The following is a 16,319-nucleotide window of genomic DNA, read 5'->3' as shown; positions in this document are numbered from 1 at the left end:
TCCTGATAAATGGCACTACTGCTCATGCTACAGGGTTGTTCAAATGCAATGAAAAACGCACTCAGAAAAGAAATGTGGTTATCAGACTTGCAGATACACTCTGAAAATTAGTAATACCAGGAAAACGGAGTCCGTTGTTGGCCAAAATACACATAGATAAAAGCCTCTGGCACTGCAATTTCATAAAAAGCTATAAATACAACTTTATCATTTAAACAGTATAGGTTTTCGTCCATCGTTTTCATTCCTAGGAATTTATACTGAGGGAAGGACTGGACTAGTAATAAGGTATGTGTAACTGTCCACTGTACCGCGTGCTGCACAGGGCTAGCGCAAACAGTCTCGGTCCTCAGGAAACAGAAGCACGCAGTGGAGTTAACTAGTTACTCGGGGAGGCAGGAAGAGCACTGCTGAGTGATGTACTGCCCAGCCTCAGAGTGCGACCTGAAATGCCCTAGCTCTTACTTAGGAATAGGTCTGCGTGTGCTCGCTTCGGCAGCACATATACTATAATTGGAACGATACAGAGAAGATTAGCATGGCCCCTGCGCAAGGATGACACGCAAATTCGTGAAGCGTTCCATATTTTTTGAATGCTTCACTCCTTCTTTAAAAGGGGAACAAGAATACCCTTGGCAGGGAATAGAGAGGCAAAGATTAAAACAGAGACAGAAGGAACACCCATTCAGAGCCTGCCCCACATGTGGCCCATACATATACAGTCACCCATATAGACAAGATGGATGAAGCAAAGAAGTGCAGGCCGACAGGAGCCAGATGTAGATCGCTCCTGAGAGACACAGCCAGAATACAGCAAATACAGAGGCGAATGCCAGCAGCAAACCACTGAACTGAGAATAGGCCCCCGTTGAAGGAATCAGAGAAAGAACTGGAAGAGCTTGAAGGGGCTCGAGACCCCATATGTACAACAATGCCAAGCAACCAGAGCTTCCAGGGACTAAGCCACTACCTAAAGACTATACATGGACTGACCCTGGACTCTGACCCCATAGGTAGCAATGAATATCCTAGTAAGAGCACCAGTGGAAGGGGAAGCCCTGGGTCCTGCTAAGACTGAACCCCCAGTGAACTAGATTGTTGGGGGGAGGGCGGCAATGGGGGGAGGACGGAGAGGGGAACACCCATAAAGAAGGGGAGGGGGAGGGGGATGTTTGCCCGGAAACCGGGAAAGGGAATAACACTCGAAATGTATATAAGAAATACTCAAGTTAAAAAAAAAAAAAAAAAAGAATAGGTCTGCGTTGAAGAAATCTTTCATGTATGATTTGTTATTTTCCACTACTACTAAAAGATATTTTTTATGAGAAGTTCCAGATAATAGTGAGACAAACATTGGAAGTAACCCTCACATTTTTAAAAAACTAAGCTACTTCCTTACTAGAAGTTCAACTGAACATGTCTCCTTACAAATAATTACTTGGGACTGCTGGGGTAGATGGGTTAGCTGGCAGATGATGTGCTTGCTGGATGGCCTGGGCTCAGACCCCTGGGGCTCACTGGCTGGATGGCCTGGGCTCAGACCCCTGGGGCTCACTGGCTGGATGGCCTGGGCTCAGTCAGTGAGCTGCACATGAGAGATACTTTCTCAAAAACCAAAGCAAACAAAAAATCCCCCAAGCCCCAGAAACAAACGTAGAGAGTGACTGGGGAACACTGACTCCTGACCTGGACACTCATAAACGCACAGGCCCAATAGGATTGGATTATGTATGTAATTATTTTGATAGCCTCAAAGGTATTTTGCTGAGGAATATGATAAAATAGCCAGGCACATGCTTAGAATCCCGGAATGTGGGAGGCAGCAGACTCTTAACTATCATTTTCTTGGTTACATTTATTTATCTATTGAGTACAGCAGTGTTGTCTATGGCATACAACTGCTGGTTAGAGGACAACTTATAGTTTTATTTCTTAAAAACTACCATTTAAATCTGAAGATCTATCAGTTGTGTCTCAGGAGTCCGGCCTCAGCGCTGGTGCATAGGAAGTAGCTTCCACAGGAGCTTTGTTGGGGCATCTGCAAACTACCCTAGTGACATTTTTATCCAACACTCTCAAGTTAAGCCTCAGGCTGACATCGTGTCAATGTGGGTCTCAAACATAGAGTTACTTCTTAAAAGCACAAACAACCCTAGGCGTGGTGGCACAAGCACCCATGCACTTAGAGGAAGAGCCGGGTGGATCTCTGAGTTTGAGACCAGAGTTTGTAGTCTGATCTACAAATTGAGCTCCTGGATAGCCTGAAACCCTGTCTCACCCCCCCCCCCCCAAAAAAAAGACCAACAGGGCCAATGAAATGGCTCAGTGAGAAAAGGTGCTGGCTGCCAAGCCTGATGAATCTATCATCCAGGGCCAACCTAGGAGGAGGAGGAGGGAAGCAACTAGACACTCATAAACACACAGGCCCAATAGGATTGGATTACACATGTAATTATTTTGATAGCCTCAAAGGCATTTTGCTGAGGAATATGATAAAATAGCTCAGTTGCCAAATGGGAAGGTGGTGTATGGATACAGAGTGTCATAACCCTGGATCTGCTACAGTAGAGAAAGAAATACTTCCAGAAATAAAAATTCAACAATAAACCACTTATATGTCAAAAGTGCTAATTCAAATATATCACAATTACTTTTTATTTTGAATATCTACCTTCATTTATGAACAATTTTCAAAAGACACAGTGGGCATTATAATTGCTTTCTTGGCCACCATTCAACCTGCTCACTTCCATTTTCCTAATCCATAACCACACTCTGGCGATGGACTCGCACCCTCCGTCAGAATACTTTCCTGGATATAGTATCTCGGGGACTGGGTAGTTTCTGACTTCAGGTCACCCCAGGACTCCTTACTGCTATCTGCTTTAATATAGGCTGTTACTAGCAGGGTTTTATGACCATGCCAATTAAGCTCACACCACAGAAGACACAATCAAGGCCTTCGAACCCCCTGCACACTGAAACAAAACAAGAAAAGCAAAGGAGGACACCATGAAAAATCATCAAAGAAAGCAGGTCCTTGATGCTGTGAACACATCACTGTACTGTAACAGCCTTCAGTCCATCCTACCTCTGAGCAGTCTGAATGCCAACACATTGCAAACTGTCAAGCTGGTCTGACCTGGGTATTCTGTTTCATGCATCATCAAGCAACCTATCTGATAAGGGACTAAAGTGTTCTCTTCTCAGATGCTCTAGTTTGCTTTCTTTTGCTGGGACAAATACCAGGACTACCAACAAGAGAGAAGAACATTTATTTCTCTTACAGGTTATAGTCCATCATGGAGGGAAGCCAACACAGAAACTCAAGGCAAGAGCCTAAAGGCAGAAACGCAAGCACAGACCATGGGTGAGCCCTGTTCCCTGGCAGCACAGACCATGGGTGAGCCCTGCTCCCTGGCTTGCTCACTGCTCTTCTGATAGAGCTCATGCCAGCATGCCTGTGGATAATATGCCCCATAGAGGGTTGAGCCTCTTACATCAACTAACAATCAAGAAAACATGGCAAACATGCCCACAAGCTAGTTTGTGGAGGCAATGAATTCCATTGCCAGTTGAGGCTCTTTCTTCCCAGGTATGTCTAAGTTTGTGTCAGGTTGACAAAAACCAAGACACTACATTTCACCTTTCATTTATAAGCAACAGACAGGAAGAGAGATGTAACCTGCCAACTGTTAGGACATTTAGAAACATCAAGTAATATCTGATGGAATTTTAGGAATATAAGCATTTTGTTCCACTTGCAGCCATAAAATCTTATTTTAATTGAAAACTGAAAGAAAATCTACCAAATTTGGAAGCCCTTGAAGGGCAAATGCATGAAACAGCTACATAATCCTTCACTCATAGCCTCCTGACCTTTAAAGTATTTTTCATGACGAAAACCTAAAGTCTCTCAGAAATAAATGCAACACTTCCTCATAAAAATAATTTATTAGGATTAGTACCATGATTAAGTATTTCTGGAAGCCGAATACAAAGATCTGCTCAGTGACTTGGTTTGGGTTAAAGTAACTACGTCGGAGAGTGCAAACCAGTTTTACATCTCACATCATTATGAACATTCTTTCAAAAGGACCAGTTGTAATTTTGCCCATGTAGTACTGTACTACGTGGTAACAGGAAACAGGCTAGGTAGGTGGTGCTGGAGTGAGTAGATGACATATTAGAACATGCGTGTCATGGCTATGCATTAGAAGGAAGTGGCATTTGGAATAGCTGGCTAATTCTTAGACTGGGGAACACAGAGCCATTTACTAGGTAAGGTTCAGGAATACAAGTTTTTCTAGAAAGTTATCAAAGTTATCACACACACAAAATGTGCCTTTCAAAATACCTAGAAGTCCCTCGCAACAACACTGTGAAGGAGGAGGAAGAGCAGATACACACATCCCAAAAGGAGGTGTTCAACGCTGACATCTGCTTCATGTTCACTGTGGAGGGACTTAGCAAAAGCGAAGTAATGGAGAGATGAGTTCCGTGTACACTTGCACAGAAGAAGAAGACATTGTAGGAGTCAGCAGGATCATCACCCTGGGTCTACTTCAATTCAGCAGGAAGTCAGGAGGGGACAGACTACAGATCGCCTGTCCATAGGGGTTTACCTCAATAAACTCCCTGGTGTCCACAGCCCATCATGACTCACTGCCCCGAGTTCTAGACACACAAAACTTCCTCCACTGTCTTAAACTCCCCAGGCATACCAGGAGATCACAAAACTGCTTTCCTTCCTTTTAAATGTGTCCTGTCCTGTTGACGAGGCCTGGATATAAAATGCTCACACTTAACTCTGGCTGGTGGTACAGTCTGGGGAGGAGATGGAACCCTAACAGGGGGGATACAGCTGGAAGAACTGGTTGCTGGGGTTATAGGTCTCGAGCATTACAGTCTAGATCCACTTCTAGGCTAACCCCAGTTTTTCTGCACCTGATCTACCTGGATGAGATGTAAGAAATCCTAGGCAAAAGCTCTGGCATGAACCCCGCCATATTTTCCTCACCCTAACAACTTACCCTCCTCTTAAACCATGATCCAAGGTTAAGTCCTTCCTCCTTTCATTTGCCTCTTGTCAGGGATGTGGTCACAATACACACTGCTCTTACTGGTTTTGTTTTCTGGCAGTGACACTTGTGCATCTACTGCAGCCTGCATGTAAGCACTCCAGTCAGTACTACCCTACTGTGCAGAGCCTGCCAAATAGTGGGCAGGTGCTAACTGGGACAGAGGCCAGTAGTTTTCAACCAGAGGCAGATTTCAAACTCATCTGATGCTTTTTAAAATTAAGGATACCCTAAGGTCAATGAATTAACAGGTCTGCTCATCAAGCCTAATTCTGAGGTTCAGAACTGGTCCACAGTTAGTTCTGAAAGGCACTCTAAACTGAATACCACTCAAACCTGACAGTCCCATCACTGGATGGGTCCTCTTTTACACCCAAGGCAATAGGCACAGAGAAGTAACTTGCCAAGAAAACTCCCCTCACGTAACACCAGGCTTTACCATGGTGAGCACGAAACAAGCAGAGACTGTGACCTATGCTAGCAAACACACAGGCGTCTCCCATTACTTACGAGAAATACCTGAAACGGTCTCTGCTCTACTTAAAAGGTAGCAATTCAGGTTGCAGTGAATGAAAGCAGACGCTAATGTCTGGCCATGGAAGGATAAAAGCATTGCAGTTGCAGACACAGATTTAGACTGCTGGCAATACCGCCAACGGCCAACAGAGCCATCTGGGGAACTGATTACAGTGGGCAAGAAGCTGTACTATTCTGAGAAGGTGGCCGTCATGGTCAAAGCATGACGACTGAAGGTGACCAGAGTGTTAGGTTTTCTGTAGAAAATCATTTAGCAGCACTATGGGAAGGTATATCTAGGAAGCAGTGTCACAGAGCTCCCCTGCTCCTGCTGGCATGGCCACAGTCAGGAGAGGTGGACAACCAGGCTTCTACTTCTTCACAGTGCTTTTGGAAGACCCTGCAGCCACTCTGAAATTCCTCCATAATGTCTAAAAGCCACACAGAAGGAATGGCAGAGTTCAACATTTCAATGTAGCTGTAAGTCTGCACCACACACCTATTACATTGCCCTCTGAGCCTCTCTGTAAAGCCCACTTGTTCTCCACAACTTAGACTCCCCATTTCACTCCACTATTTCACTCATCCTTGCTCCTTTCAGAAGCAAAGTTATAGACAAGTATAAACTTGCACGTATAGATGCCATGTTAAAAACAATCCTGTGTTTAAAGGAAGGCATTGCCACAACTATTCAAGGAAACAAATGCAATCATGTTAACAAGCAGCGGATGGGCATGGAACATGATAGTGAGATATTTGTAACTCTGTAAAATGTTACGTCTTTACAAGAGGGACACCTAGTGGCTAACTTCTAAAGCAGGACTGGAACACTTAGATACTAATTCATTTTTTAACAATGGGCATGTCTCTATGATCTTAATTCTATTACGATGACAGATGCAGAAAACCAAACCAAACCCTAAGTCCGGAGGATGGATAAGGAAGTTGAGGACTCAGAGCTCTAAGCAGAAGGTGGAAGAACAATAATAAGCACAGGTTAGGGGTGTCTAGAACTGGGGGTAGAGGAAGCTTGGCCCTTTTTGGGGAACAGGTGGTTAGGTCACACAAGAGTACAGGTTGAGAGTAGAGCTGATCACACACTGGCTGAGGAGTCCTAATGGATGACTGGTGCCTTCATCAGTCACCATCAGAGAGGCTTCTGTCTGCAGCAGATGGGATCAAATACAGAGACCCACAGCCAGACACTACAGAGAGGGAAGGAGGGGGGGGGGGGGGGGGAGGGGGAGAGGGGGAGTGCACATCAGACACTCTGCGGAGACGGGGGGGGGGGGGGGTGAGGAGGAAGGCACTTGGAACGCACAGCTCTAAGCAAGGTGTCTTCATCAAATCCCTCGTCAGGGCTCAGGAGAAGCAGAAGAGGAGGCAGGAGAAGGGGAGAAAGAAGAGAAAGGATGGAGAACAAGGTCCTCTAAAACAACTAACTGACCAGAGTTCATAAGAAGTCAGACGCTACAGCAGCAATCAGGCCTCAGAGGTCTGGGGTGGGATGTGCTGGAGCCAGAACTCTGAGATCAGTCTGGGTAGCACAGTGAGACCCGCCTATGAACCCAGAGGCAGTAAGTCTCTCAGGGTTCTAACTTTCTATCAAGGTACACAATGCTGAGGAGGATTTCATCAAGGAACGCCCATGATTCTCTAGGTCTCAGAGAAACTTCACAACGCTATTACTCAAAGGAAGATTCTCAACCATTAGCACTACTGGGCAGCACTAGAAATCCACACTATCAAATCCCAGCCCAGCCACAAATACTGTTGAGGCACCATCAGAAGCACATGCTCTCAAACTCCAACTCACTGATTAAACCACAAGTGTATTCACTGGTTGGTCACATACACTAACATTTGAGACACTTCTCCAGGTACAGCATATATGTCCTTGGATATCCACACCAGTCACAGGACATGCAATTCAGGACATGCAACTGTCTGTTTCTCTTCTCATCCAGGGACAGTTCACAGGTCAGTCTTTTGTTTACAATGTTGTAAAGCAAATAAACCTTACAGGTTGTTCCTCATCAAAGCACACAGCTATGAATGCAGTGAAGGTGAGAGACCTACCTATGGTCAAAAACTTAAATACAGTAAAGGTGAGAGACCTACCTATGGTCAAAAACTTAAATACAGTGAAGGTGAGAGACCTACCTATGGTCAAAAACTTAAATACAGTGAAGGTGAGAGACCTACCTATGGTCAAAAACTTAAATACAGTGAAGGTGAGAGACCTACCTATGGTCAAAAACTTAAATACAGTGAAGGTGAGAGACCTACCTATGGTCAAAAACTTAAATACAGTGAAGGTGAAGGACCTACCTATGGTCAAAAACTTAAATACAGTGAAGGTGAAGGACCTACCTATGGTCAAAAACTTAAATACAGTGAAGGTGAGAGACCTACCTATGGTCAAAAACTTAAATACAGTGAAGGTGAGGGACCTACCTATGGTCAAAAACTTAAATACAGTGAAGGTGAAGGACCTACCTATGGTCAAAAACCGTCGAGTTCTCTCTCCTCTTGCTGAACCCACTGGGTAGCAGCCTCAAGTAAACACCTTGCTTCCGGGCACGATTCTTCAAAAAGAGCAGCTAACAACAAAACCAAATATAAGTTATTTCAGATGCCTTACAATGCACATTCAGATAATATACACAGGGGACAAAATGGGATAAAGACATCTGTTTCTAACATATGTTACTCCATCTGAGTTAGTTGTTAAGCTCAAGGAGGACAGTCTCACAGTGACCCAACTAAGCCTTCTACTGAACTAAAGAAGGAAAAAGATCACCCAGAGGAAGGGGAAAAAAATTGAGTTTTCTGATTAAATAGACAGGAATCTAAGGTTGTAATGCCAAGTTGGAGAGCCAAGTCATAAGTCCATGGAAAAGGGTTAGCAGTCACAAGCTAAGTCAAAAAAATTACAAATGTAATGGCATATAATTTTTTAACTCATCAGACTTTGGTTTTATTAATGACAGAGTAATAAAGATGAATTTTTCCACTGAAAACATAGCCAGGCAATGGGAGAAATACATATATAAAGATAAACATATTTTAAAATTGCCTTAAAAGTGTTATGAGCTGGCAAAACCTCCCAAATTATCATACTTGCTCAAGAGAGAACACAACTGTGACACACAGATCTATCAAAACATAAGGTAGGAGAAGTAGAAATAGAAAACATACCACACAAACACCATGCAAAGCACCGGCACCATTTAATTAATATTGGGCAAAGCAGACAAAAGCTTTGAGTGGGGGTTCCCTGTAGCAGGAATGGCAGGACAGGGGCTGCCTCTATGTAAACGCTGGGGGCTGTGCAGCTGCAAAAGCATCTCCTGTAGGAGGACCTAATTGAGGACTGCCTGAAAGAGCAGGGATTTCTAGTGCAAATAATGTCAGCCAATCAAGAAGTGCTGTTTAGAAGAGATGCTTTCTTGGGACCAATGGGGCATGGGTGGAGGGTATTAAAGGAGCCTGCGCAGTGCTCAAAGGAGCCAGCTGCAGCATTTATTACCTGCTCCCAGAGTCTGTGTCATTGACTCTGCCCCAACTTGCCCCCAACCCCCCAGGGCAGGTAGGGTTGGGTGGAAAGCTGTGCAGGGCATGGACAACAGTTCTGAACCTTCCTAAGTCTGGCCTTTAATACAGTTCCTCATGCTATGGTGATACCCTACCATAAGATTACTGTCATTGCTACTTCATAGCTGTAATTTTGCTACTGTTAAAAATCTTACTGTAAATATCTGGTTTTTCCAATGGTCTTAAAGGGGTAGTGGCCCTCAGGTCAAGAACCACTGACTTAGAAGAAAAGGTAACCTCATAAAGTCAAAGAACTAATTCCTGATGCATTTAGTAATTTAGCTTTAAAGTAATGAAGCAAAAAATTAACTAAGCCACAGGTGTCAAAAAGTAGTTTTGCTTTTACTCACTAGGAATACTGTAAGCAAGGAAAGTGGAAATGGTTTGAGTAGCACACTCAACAAGGCTGACTTTAAGAGAGCACGCTCTTTCCTCTGAGAACCACTGATGGACACCAGGCTTTGCAGATACTCAAGTCCCTCACATAAATGGGGTAATACTTGCATCTAACATTCGTACACTCTGTCTATGTGAAATAATCTTTATGCCCAACATTATGTAGACAGGAGTCAAGAGGTGACGCAGGGAATAATGGTAAGAAAAAGGGTTGCTCAGTACGGACTGAATTTTCACCCCAAACGCCTCTGATCTATGGCTAGCTGAATCTGTGACAGGCCCAGTGCGTACAATGACTCTGTCTTCTGAGTAGACAGGTCACATGTTGTATGAGGCACACTGCAATAAATCAGAGTGCAGCAGAGATACGAGGTTGATAAACAGACTAATAAGATGGCGTAGACAGGCTACAACCTGACCAAAGCGTTTGTCCTATGGCTGCCTGGCTTATAAAGAGGCAAAAGATGACCTTTCCAGGAAATGGTGCTATGAAGAGGAGTTATCTACATGGAAAATTAAATGGCAGTTTCACTTCCAATTCCAGGAAAAGACAAAAATGTGAAATGTAACACCATAAACCTTTCAGAAAGCAGTCCTCTCTTTAACTTCAGGATAGAAAACGCTAGGTCCAAACAGCAGTGCTGCTGACCGTGAACGCACAAACTACCAACTATAAAGGAGGCAAGCAAAGGTAAAAGTTTGTTCATCCAAACAATGAAAAGATAACTATATGAAATAATCTTATGACACTATCACACACTGACCAGTATCTAAAAACTACAAAAAATTCTTAAAAACTGTTAAAGACAAAGACAGCTCTCCAGGGCTGATGATGCCTCAGCCAGTAAAAAGTTTGTTGTACAAGTATGAAGAGCTGAGTTTGAAATCACAGAACACACAAAAAGCTTAGTGTGTTAGCAAAGCTTTGCTATCCCAGTCTCCTATGGAGGGATGGGACTAGAGGCAGGAGAAGAGATCCCGTCTCTAACAAGGTAAAAGGAAGCACCAGAGGCTGTCCTCTGACCTCCACAAACATGTGCCTTGGCCTGTGCTGCTCAGAGTCAGAGATAACAAGCCTGGCCAACAAAAAGAACAAAATACTTAAGCACATACCCACAAAGAGAAATCAAATGGCCACTAGGGAGATCAGTCATCTCAGAAGTGTAAATTAAAGCCCAACACAATCCTATAGCAATCAGACATAAACAAAGTTAGCTGGACCACATTTAGATGTAACTGGCCAGAATGAAAACGGGTAATAAGTTCTACTAACGTCTAGTCACACTAAGGACATGACACATGACAACAACACAATTTCACGTTTAGGTGTATATCCTAGAAAAGCATAGACAAACCAGAATTCAAACCCAAAAGACCCCAATAATATTGTTTCAAAAACTGCAGTTTTGTTTTTCGTTAATTATTGAAAAATTCAAAGTCTATAAACATCAGGAAGAGCAAAGATATGGTTGTAAGACAACCCTTTGGAAAGGTCACCAGGTCACTGTCCCACACCAGAGGGTAGCAAGATTTCCTAGGAAGCCAGGAGTGCTCCCCTCACCTCCCAGAGCAGGTTCTATCATTACACTATACTCCCACTGTATGATTTTTAATGTACACTGTATTTTACAGAATAACAGTATTTAGTGATGTTTAATTTAATCTGAGCAATAGTAAGAACTGTTCCCTGGTAAATTTCTGCTGTATGTAATATCGTCTCTGTACCCATAATACACTTGTGTAGAAAATCCTAACCTTCTACTGAAATGGTCTCTGATTCAATCATGGTATTAATCAATTTTTCACTTACCAATTATTACATGTTTAAGCTTTAAATTTTCTTGTGTTTAATTATTTTGTCAAAACTGAAACCAAACCACTTTCCAATAATTTCTAACAGCATACCCAAGCCACGAACATCAATGTCATGGCACCCCCCACCCAAGCCGCCAGCATCACTGCCATGGCACCCACCCCTGCAACTGTTCTTCATGTTTTCGTCTTCCACTGTTGCTCCCCGACACCAAGTGAAAGCCAACCTTTTATTAAAATTTACTTTTATTGTATGTGTGCATCGTGTGTGTGCCTGGTACTACTGGAGGCCAGAAGAGGGCTTCGGAGCATTTAGAATTAGTCTCGGATTTGTACATCTCTGTGTAACCCATGTTTCCTTGCAAGACCAAGTGCTCTTAACTGCTGAGCCACCTCTCCAGGCTCAAGACATTTTTACCTTTTCGAGAAATGGTTGAATGTAGCCCTGCCTGGGTTGGAACTCAGAGAGTCACCTGCCTCCATCTCCTGAGTGCTGGATTAAAGGCACCACTGCGCCCTGCTTCCCTTAGTCTCTTTTCTGCTTAGAATGCTTGGAAACTCTTATCGGCGCCCCTCACCCCTGTTCAGCATCCCTCCTCACTCACCATGCTTCCGGTATCCTGCCCCTCCTAATGCCCCACGGGTAGGCATCCTGCTCCCAGCCTGTGTCTGTGCATTTCTGAGTCAGTCTTGCTATGCATTCCAGATCTGTGTGGATTCTGCTGTTTCCACCCGTGCTTCCCTCCCAACGCCTCCAACCATCCAGTTCACACCATTAGGTCCACTGCCTAATGAACCACCCCGCTCAGGGAAGCTCATCTCTCCCACTGTGCTGACAATTATGCTCTGAGTGGTCTACACCCCTCAAGCACCCTGTTCCCTTTACTCTCTTGAACCACCTTAACTTCCTACATGCACTTAAATCTATAGAAGGAATTCTACCTGCTGTTCTAGACCTCCACTCTACAGTACAAATGCCTCAGGCTAAGTACTTGGCTCTGTCTCAGATAACCACAATAGCCCTGCATCGCCATGGCCATTTGACACAGCCGGGAAATGAATTAACTGAGCAGCAGAGATTTGAACTTGGGAAGATCGGAAGAAAATACTTACATATTTCTTGCGCTTTGGTCTTGTCAAGAAAATATCTCTTGACACCCGGTCTGCTGTCCTCGCCACGTCTTCCAAAAACCGATAGTCTTGTAATCACAGAACAGAAGAGTTAACAGGTGACCGGTGGGGTCAGTGGGCAGAAACCATTCCCGTGTGGCGCACACGGCGACTTACCACTCAGGAGGTTCATCTCAGTAAAGCGCTGCAGAGAGACATAGGCAGTCTTATCCCGCACGCCGCTGCACATCAGCTCTGCTTTGTGTCTCTTCACACAGGGCAAACTGAAGAGACAAACAGGAGGCGGTTCTGTGTCTGAAGCTAAGAGGCGCACACAGGTAGGGAGTGAGGTAGGAAGCTACGTATGTACCTGCAGGAGTACCGCATGCAGCGTGGACATCTGTACTTTGCTTCTTCCGTGCCACAAGTCTCACACCTGTAAAAGTGCACCTGCAACTTAGTACCCCAAATTAACTCTACTGATGCCCTTCCGGTCTTAGGATGCCGACTTGAGGGCATTTCACAGTTTATATAGGTGGGCAGTCAAAGCAACTGTGATGAGGTATACGATGGCTGTCAATGGAAATTATCAAAATGTTTCATTTATGATGACGTGCGACTCAAGAAAACTGTACGAAAGACCCATTTTTTTCCCCCTACAGTACTTAGAGAATCGCACGGATTGGTGATTTTTGAAATTGTAATTCGTGGAGATTTTGTGTGTGTCTAGAAGTACAATCCATGAACTACATACGGATATTTTCAAAGCATATACGCCAGAGAAACAAGATAGGATGAGACCCAGCCAAATTTAAAGAGCGGCAGCAATGTATGCTTCCCCCCCAGTTCCACGGCTAATTTAGAAAGGACACCCAAAGGACACCTGGTACAAGTCGGTTCTATCAGCTCAGGGTGTCTGAGACTCAATCGGATCACAACCTGACCTTCTGTGCTGTCACAAGAGCACATTAAAGAGACTGCATCCACGGAATGACCATTCACAGGAGACAGGAATAAATTCAAGAGTCAGTTCAAGGTTGTCTATTAGTCTACCTACTTGCTGGTTTTTGGTTTGTATTAGATGCCCCCTAATTCCTATTTTCTCTAAAAGGCAGACTGAGCGAGAGCTTCTTATATAGCAAGATCTGGTCCCACAAAGGTCTCCCGATCCCCAGAATCTCCACTCCCTAACTTGACCATACCCTTCTGGACACTGTCACTTGACAGTGTCCAAGAACTTGCTATCTAACAGTATGCTTTCCAAACCTAACCTGAACACCGTCATTCACTTCAGGGACCCACGTCCCGGGTGCTTTAACTTACCTCACTTTCTGCTGTTAGGAACTTGTCCACCCAGTATTCTATTTCCCATCTGGGTTTTCTCCCTGCCCTACCTCGACATGGCCAATTTCCTCTTGCAGCCCACTCGGGGATTCATCTGCGGCTCTTCCTTCACCTTCGTGTCTTCCGTCACTTCTCTCTTGAAGCAATCCTCTTCTTTTACGGGCACTCTATCCATCACCTGCTCCTCCTTTACGTTCTGACCAACAAACAACTCCTGTTTTACGTTCAAGTCCTCCTCCTTCGCTTCTTCCCAGTCCGTTACCTCCTCCTTCACCTTCACTTTCTCTTCCTTTACTTCTGGCTCATCCACCTCCTCTTCTTTCACCACCAGGCTACTATCCGCCTCCTGCTTCACCTCCAACACGTCTTTCTCAGCCTTCACCTCAGGCCCGCCCTCCACCTCCTGCTTTACCCAGTGGCTATCCGAAATATCACCGTCTAAATCCGACCAGTCCACTACTTCCTGCTTCACCACAGCTAAGTCCATCTTTATCTCCTCCGCATCCTCTGTGGTCTTAATTCCTGTCAGTCCGTTCCTCTCCTCTCCATCGTCAGCTTCGGGGCTCCCACCTAAGTCCCCGGCTCCCTCCCCACCAGCCGCAGGCCTCGGCCGCGCCCCCTCAGCTACCCTCTGGGGACCTCCTCCCGGAGTCCCTTCTTTCTCAGCTGCAAACTCCATCAGCTCACGAGCCTAGGCCGAAGCTGCCACTCCGTTCTTCGCTGAGGCGCTACCACGCCAACAAGAGATTACCAAACAAATCACCGACAGCGCCACACGTGCAGCAAACCAGAAGCCGCAAGCCCTGCACGCTCGCTGGAAGCCGAGGTAGCCGTAAAGCAGCTGTGCCGGCCACGACTCTTCACGACCGGTATAGCGTTCTTTACGGCTCGGCGGCTTTACGGTTCCACCCCTTAGAGCCAGGAGAGGCCACGCCCACCGGGGCTCCCACCCAGCGACAGGGTTTTGCACCCTTTCTCAGGCTCTAGAACTGGTGTCCTGGGAACAGTAATTGTAGTCTAGAAATAAGTGATCCACTTCAATCAGTATTAAAGATTAAATCTAATAATGTATGACAATAGAGGACGGGCCCCCATGTTCCTTCTAAATTCAGACTGCCTAAAAGCAGTGGTTCCTTAGTCCTAATCATGTTTCTCATGTTGTGGTGATCTCTAACCATAAAATTATTTTTGTGGCTACTTCATAACTGTAAGTTTGCCACGGATATGAATTATAATGTAAATGCTTTTGGGAAGAGGGTGGAAATTTAGTATGGGGGGTCGCGACCCGCAGGTTGAGAACCCTTGTTCTAAGCTTTCTTCACTCGTACACTGTGGGATGTGGTATTAGAAAATGCCTTTAATCCTAGCATTTAGTTGCCAGAGGCAGGAGGATTTCTGTGACTTCAAGGCCAGTCTGGTCTACATAGCGAGACCCTGTTTCAAAAACAAAGAGGAGAAGGAAAAGGAGGAAGGGAGGAGATAAAATCTTGGGGTTGGGGATTTAGCTCAGCGGTAGAGCGCTTGCCTAGGAAGCGCAAGGCCCTGGGTTCGGTCCCCAGCTCCGAAAAAAAAGAACCAAAAAAAAAAAAAAAATCTCATCTGCTCCCACAAAGATTACAGGAAATCAATTACAAAAAGATCTACAGCCAGCAGCTGAAACTCTGGCTATTAGAGGAGAGTTGTATAGACTAATAATCATATGTTGAAGCACTTAATCCCTAATTTGGAGATAAGGCCTTTTAAAGGCATAATAGTTAAAATAAGGCCTTTGAATGGGCCCTCACCCAATCTGACTGGTGTGTTTAATAAGAGGGAATTTGCTTATAAACGGGATGGATGCACGTAGAGAGGGATACTGAAATGTGAGAAGTTAAGTCTTTGGCCTTTGACTTCTTCTGTAGCTTCGTGAACCTTGAGAAAATTAAAAAAAAAAAGTCTTTTTGCCTAAGTCATCCAGCTTTTACTATCATATCATAGCAGCTCCAGTAAATTGACACACTGGTCAATGACCATAAAGAACTGGGACCTGTTGTTCTGTGACACTATTTCTGGGAAATAGTGAACAAATGCCTATTCGCCCCAGGAAGGAACTGACGACAGACCAAAGGGTTCCACCCAAGTCCAACCTGGTGAGCTAGTGAGTGCATCGAGGTTACTTACAGAGGTGTCATCCATACACCATGTTAATATCCATGCATATAGTAATAGTAGCAGTAGCAGTAGCAGTAGCAGTAGTAGTAGCAGTAGCAGTAGTTTTGAGAAAGGGTTTCTCTGTGTAGCTCTAGCCATCCTGGAACTCACTCTGTTGACCAGGCTGGCCTTGAACTCAGAGCTTTTCGTACCTCTGCCTGTGGCCCCACAACTGGTAGAAACAATCAGATTACTGTGTAGTGCGATGACTTCGGTTCCTGCAGGTACTTAGGAAGATTACAATTTTAGGAGAAGGTGGTGCCTTTAATTTTA

General features: G+C 44.7%; 1 protein-coding gene and 1 non-coding gene across 4 annotated transcripts in view; one reads left to right on the top strand and one right to left on the bottom strand.

Annotated features, from left to right (window-relative positions):
- The window catches only part of Znhit6 (zinc finger, HIT-type containing 6), a 32,005-nt gene extending 17,315 nt beyond the window's left edge, over positions 1 to 14,690 (bottom strand). The window contains exons 1-6 of one of the 3 annotated variants that reach the window (XM_087617216.1): positions 14,485 to 14,690; positions 13,907 to 14,052; positions 12,883 to 12,948; positions 12,690 to 12,796; positions 12,516 to 12,601; positions 8,097 to 8,200 (exon numbers count right to left, since the gene is read on the bottom strand). In XM_087617216.1, the coding sequence (XP_087473342.1) occupies positions 8,097 to 8,200; positions 12,516 to 12,601; positions 12,690 to 12,796; positions 12,883 to 12,948; positions 13,907 to 14,052; positions 14,485 to 14,535 (560 nt within the window). In that variant the 5' untranslated portion in view covers positions 14,536 to 14,690. 3 annotated transcript variants of the gene reach the window in all.
- On the top strand, positions 484 to 590 carry LOC120101145 (U6 spliceosomal RNA). Its single transcript, XR_015678498.1, has one exon. It is a non-coding gene; the product is annotated as a U6 spliceosomal RNA (small nuclear RNA).
- Positions 14,691 to 16,319: the final 1,629 nt, after the last annotated feature.

Source organism: Rattus norvegicus, chromosome 2 (assembly GCF_021556685.1).
Source record: "Rattus norvegicus strain SHRSP/BbbUtx chromosome 2, alternate assembly SHRSP_T2T, whole genome shotgun sequence".
Taxonomy (NCBI): domain Eukaryota; kingdom Metazoa; phylum Chordata; class Mammalia; order Rodentia; family Muridae; genus Rattus; species Rattus norvegicus.
Note: the sequence above shows the minus strand (reverse complement) of the source record. Positions and strands in the feature narration are given on the sequence as shown.